The sequence below is a fragment of the Salarias fasciatus genome, chromosome 10 (genome assembly GCF_902148845.1).
Source record: "Salarias fasciatus chromosome 10, fSalaFa1.1, whole genome shotgun sequence".
Lineage (NCBI taxonomy): Eukaryota > Metazoa > Chordata > Actinopteri > Blenniiformes > Blenniidae > Salarias > Salarias fasciatus.
In genome coordinates this window covers 12,361,909-12,367,670 of record NC_043754.1, presented here as the reverse complement: position 1 = coordinate 12,367,670, position 5,762 = coordinate 12,361,909, and the positions used below count along the sequence as shown (strand labels likewise).

Below are 5,762 nucleotides of genomic sequence, written 5' to 3'. Positions count from 1 at the left end.
CTCCCTTCACCCTCCTTCAGAGACAGGCAGGATATGCAAATAAGCGTCCAGTGGTGATGCAGCAGTATGCAAAGGCCTTTCCTATCAGCAGCCAATAGGCTGAGTGAGGCAACAGGCTCCACTCGTACCTGCAGACTTTGATCTGATTATATCACTGGAACAACCTTATCTGGCAGTGGCTTTTTCTCTCATGTCAGCTTTGTAAATGCAGATATTCTGCAAAACCATGCAAGATATTCCAGTATGTGGAGAGTGAACGAAACGGGCGCAACTCAAGTTTGAGTCACTTCCTGAGTGTCGGGCTCTGTCATCCACGGTTCTGCCCAGAAAAGCGTGTTTTGTCAGGTTAACTAGAGGAATACTTTCCACTTGAGACAGCCAGAGAGACTCTAATGTGTGTGAGTGTGAGTGAGCTGGGTCAAGGCTCCGGGATTTTCCTCGGTGAGAGCAGGAGTGTATTTTTAGGTGAGGGGACGGGGATGGATGGATGGACAGAGGCAGCTGGGGTGGAGGAGTGTGGGGCGGCAGCGGGGGCAACAACTCTCTCATGACTCAGTAGAGTTTGCTCTAATGTTTCACTGCGGGACCAGTACTCAGCACTGCCTTATTCCTTCCAATATTACCGTCTGCTCCCTGGACAAACATGCACCCACACCTGGACGTCTCCTTCACCCATTCAATGATTGACCATGCAGGCTGCACTTTCCCCTGTCACTGTAATTACATATGAGCAAAGTCATTCATTCCTTTCACGTTAACTTTCTGATTTAAGCATGTGTCTGTGACTTCCCCATCCACACATCTGTTTATTTTTCAGTCGACCGCTGTGGTAAGCTGATTGTATTCATAGCGTTTGTGAGGAGTGTGAACGAGCTCACTGCCTCCCAGCAGAGGAAATGAATTAAAAACATGTTTGGCAGTTAAGATCCCTGTTTGCAGCTGATAGTCCGAACCACGCTGTGACGGATGAGAGGAGAATCCAGACACATTTCTGGTTGAGCTGCCGTTCAGTCTAACTGGGAAACGTATCTGACAATATCCCCGAGATATGTTGATTATAAATAGAGGGGAGCGTGGGACTTTCTTTCCCCATTCCCCTGCTCCACCGTGACTCCACGGCAGTGACGCAGCTCTCCCTCACCCGGAAACATTGTCCTCTGTTGGTTGCAGCTGGCAATGCCAACCTCTGACTGCAGGAACAGAACTGAATGTGTGAAGATAGACATACAATACTCCCCACAAGATGTTTTGTTTGAGAAGCGATTTAATCAATGGAGCAACATGACCTGGGTGAATGAGAATATGAATAGACTTTCCAAGCAGGACAGGATGTTTATCTGTGAACACTTGTTCCTCTCAATGAGTTCTGAATAAAAATATACTAAAGCTATTTTTTTTCAATCTTGATCAAACCCCAAATCAAATTGTTACATTAAGCAATCATGTCCTAATAATTTATAGATGCCTTCCGGCTGATTTTCATTACCAAGTGAGGAACATGTTGTAGCACGACGATGACTAAGTGAAGAAATGACAAATCGTGATCTCACTCGTCTGTCTTGATTCTGTTTAACTGTTGGCCTCATTTCTCTGACAGGAGATGGGAAACAGTCACAAGTTATATAATGTCATTTTCTATAGGAACCATTCAGTCACATAACCGTTTAGACTTGATTTGCAGTCAGGTGAGAAGAGCAGCGATCTGGAAGTGAAACATGCGGTCTTACCTCAAATCTTAATGAATAAAAAAAACAAAACCTGTTTCTTTGACAGACGATTCTTTGTAAGCTGGAAACTCTGGTCTTGAAAGTGTCTTCTTCGGAAGAAGGTTGGAATAATTTCGAGAACTGTTTGGAAGCGTCTCCAGCTCGGGAGCAATAAGGTGAATTGACAGTTTGAAGGAATTGACAATTCAGGAGGAATTCAAGAGACATCTGGAAGTTACTCTAACTGTGGTGTGTGGACCAAAGCCTTTCAGGAGCTTCACTGTGGCTTTGGAGGACTTCAACAGACAATCAGCAGTGATTAATAAAGTAATCCCAGTGTGGGATTAATAAAGTAATATTCTAATCAACTCTCAAATTCCTTTGGAGCAATTCAGGAGTTCCTCCAGCTCCAGAGTGACTTGGGAGATTTGAACGTGATCAGGGATCGAACCGGGAGACTGAAGAGAGAAATATGAACAGTTTGGCCCACTGAGCAGCAGCTGACCTTCATGCCTCAGCGGTTGTATTCAGACCTGGCAGCTCGTTGGACAAAACTCAAAAGGAAAACAAAGCGAAGCCCCCAAAGCTCAGGACTGCACCGAGATATTTTCAGTGAGGTCGGAGTGCTTCCCACTATTCCACATTTACACTGGAGGTAAAAACCAAAGTGTTTTTTGAATACAAGTCAGGAAAATGTTTTGACTCCACTTCAGACACTAATGCAAATGCTGATATTCCACAGCTTGATTGACCTGTAACCATGAAATTAAAAGACACTAGAAACACGAGGTTTCAAATAACAAGAGAAGTTATATTTCCATCAGTCCATCCATCTTCTCCACCTTTTCATTCAACTCCAGGGTTGTGTGGGGACTGGAGATAACTTTTTAAGTAGAATTTATGACAAAGTTGCCCAACTGTTCAAATGAAAGAGTAGCTGTGTGTCTAGTGCCCTCTGGTGGAGGTAAAGAAGAAGGCTTGAACCGTTTCCAACAACTGATCACATGAACAGTCTGGATGTTTTTATTCATGAATTATTAGTTTGGCTCCTAGATGTTGCACTCTCATCTGATCACTGAAAGACACAACTGTGCAGCAAATACATCTGATCCAAGCAGAAAGGCCCAATGTCCTTAACAACAAACCGACAGCATTTATTTTCTAACATGTTGCAATTATGTTTTCCCAAACATGTGCACTGGAATTCAAGCATTCGTTCAAATTAGACTTAGAAACCACATTTGCAACACACACGTGATATATTCCCAGCTGAAAACACAGAAGCCATTTTGGATTAAGCAGAGCAAGTTATGAATGGACGCACACTGGCTGCTGTTGTAGCAGGTGAAGCTTCATTTAAAAAGCTGAAACGGTCAGGTAGTTTTAAATCAACAGACATAATACGCTTCAGCAAATGTCAAGTCTGTGAGAGCAATATATCATTTATAAACTGACGGAACAGCCAAAGAACTGTACATTTTTGACTTTTTACTCTTGTTTCAAGTGCATTTTCTGACCAATTTTGAGTTCAGCACATAGCAAAGATTCAGCCAAAGAGAGACGCTGATCCAGCGTCAGTATCTCAAGACAGAGGCAAGTAGAAGCAGTGTTGTGATCACTGCGCGCTTTCGGTCCGTCTGCTGTGGTTACTGGCTGAGCTCCTTGAGGCTGCGCAGTGAGTTGGCACAGCTGGTGATGAGGCTGCACAGCTGGATGCTGGACTCCAGTGAGGCCGAGCTCTGTAACTGAGTGGTGGCCCAGCGGAGTTTGGTGAGGACAGCTTCCTCGGCTTCGTGCAGCAAAGGTCGCAGGGCCGGGTTCTGCGGGGGAACTGAGGGCCGGCTGGGGGCCAGGGTCGGGGCGACAGCAGGAACGATGGGCGAAGGAGGAGGAACCGCGGCAGGCGGAGGCAGGAGGGCTCTTCCTCCTGCGGCTGCGCCCTCACAATGCTCCGGTCTGGGCTGAGGAACCGACACGCTCGCCGGGGTGTTGCTGGGGCCGCCATTAAGTTCATGGGCCTGGGACGGAGCCGGGGAATGGGCTGCAAGCTGCCGTTCTCTCACCTGGGACAAGGCAGCCTGGGCATTCAGAGCTGGAGGGTGCAGAGAAGGAGATTAAAAAAAACAAGACTTATGGGAGGATATCAATGCCACAGTATTTTTATTTGCTCATAAATACTTCAAAATGTTTTTTTTTTTCCCTGATCGACTGAAATTAAATGTAACATAACATTTCTATTATGGTTGAAATAATAAAATTGCTTAAAGATTTTCAGAACTTCAGCTCGGAGGCTACAAGCAGCACACATGCTCATTCAACTTTTTTCTGTTATTGTTTAAGCTCTTTTTGATTCTTACCTTTTAGGCATGTGCTATAACGTCTCTATGCACACAGCACGCCCGCATTTTGAATGTATCACTTCTTCAAATGCAACTGATTCTTTTACCTGATATATCAACCTTTGTTTCAACTTTTTAGTTGTAATTTTCCTATTTGTAACTCTACGTGTTATGTCTGTGCCTACATTTATGCTGCTGGACTTAAATTGCATTGTGTAGCGGAGCCTAAAACCAGAATCAATTAAGTTCTATCTAATGTAGCCTAACAATGGACTTGGTTCCAATTTCTATTTGAAAATAGGCACAAAAATAATTTTACAACAGGACAGACTTGAAGTTATAAGTTATGTCAAACCAGTCCAGACCACATTTTAGTATCTGAGGGCAAGGTGAGGGACCGATCGGGACTATGATCCATGTTCTTATAGGATTTTTCCAGGTAATGTAGCTTTGGGCCAAAAAAAAAAAAAAATCAAGTAACTACAGAATGTCCTTCTCTGTAGTTGTTTGTGATTTATACTCAGTTTATCATGGATTTTTGATCTGTACCCAACTTTTCAATCGATGAGTATTTGCTGAAACTGTAAGTGAGATTTTTTTCTTACTACTGCCACAAGAAAATGAGAGCTGTTCATACCAGGGTTGTCCTTGTCAATGTCAGAGTCCAGCTCTTGACAGGAGACACAGTAGTTTTTCTGCCCTCTGTCTTGAAGAAGAATAGTCTGCAAACACAATCCATGCAACACCCATATTTACATATTACACCACTTCACCAGCAGTGCTCAGTCTCTACAGAACCACGCAAAAACACCACTTACCCCACAAACGTCACAACACTCTCCCAGCATCTTGTATCCTTTCAGCAGGTAGTCTCCCATCAGCTTGCTGATTTTGTCTTGTCGTTCCCTGCGAGCCTGGATCACCTTCATCTCTGCCTCTGTCGGCGGCTCCCACTCGAAATCTTCTTCATCTGCGCATCAGTAAAACAGTTATTGACTTCCCTTCTGATACAAACGAAATGTTTTGTTCTAACGCTCACAGACAGACACGCTACTGCACAAGCGTCCACATTTGCTGCAACACGTGATTCGGTGATGTAAAGTTAGTTTTCTAACACAGCCCACTACATCCAAGAAAGCCTTATTCTCAAATCAGAATATGAATTGTAAGATTATGCGTGTTTTTTATCAAACACAGCCGTGGTGACAGGCTTGTTAGCACATTAACTAAGCTAACAGCAGGCTAGCGATACGTACACAGCTACACGGCTACAAACCAACAACGATAAAACAACAAGACACAATATTGATTTCATAAACGTGCACCGCGTTTGTTCTTAAAGAGAGACACGGGCGAACAGGAGAGGCGTCGCCGCTATCTCGCTGATAACAAGTTTACAAACCTCCATTCAAAGCCATGTTGCCCCACTGCTACACGATGTGCGTGATGACGTCACAGGCGCCCACGAAGCGCCGTAAAGCTATTCTTCTTCGTTTATCGGCGTAAATTGTTTGTGCTGCCCCCTGGTGGCAAAAACACCCACTACAAATGTGATAGAATATGTAAAAAATATTGATTATGACAAAAAAAAATGTGTTTTTAGGTCTGGTGAAGTCGAGGAGAGTGTGTCAGCAGTTCTCAGGAGTTCAGGAAGTTTCTTCCACAGGTGAGTAGAGTAGGAACTAAAAGCTGCTTCATCTTGTATGCTTCTCTGAGC

General features: G+C 44.1%; 1 protein-coding gene across 1 annotated transcript; it reads right to left on the bottom strand.

Moving 5' to 3' along the window:
• Positions 1-2,677: 2,677 nt before the first annotated feature.
• On the bottom strand, positions 2,678-5,497 carry znrd2 (zinc ribbon domain containing 2). Its single transcript, XM_030100985.1, has 4 exons — positions 5,448-5,497; positions 4,864-5,015; positions 4,683-4,767; positions 2,678-3,798 (listed from the first exon to the last, which is right to left on the bottom strand). Exons 1-4 carry the CDS (start codon positions 5,461-5,463, stop codon positions 3,353-3,355), a joined length of 699 nt encoding a protein of 232 aa, XP_029956845.1. The 5' UTR covers positions 5,464-5,497; the 3' UTR covers positions 2,678-3,352.
• Positions 5,498-5,762: the final 265 nt, after the last annotated feature.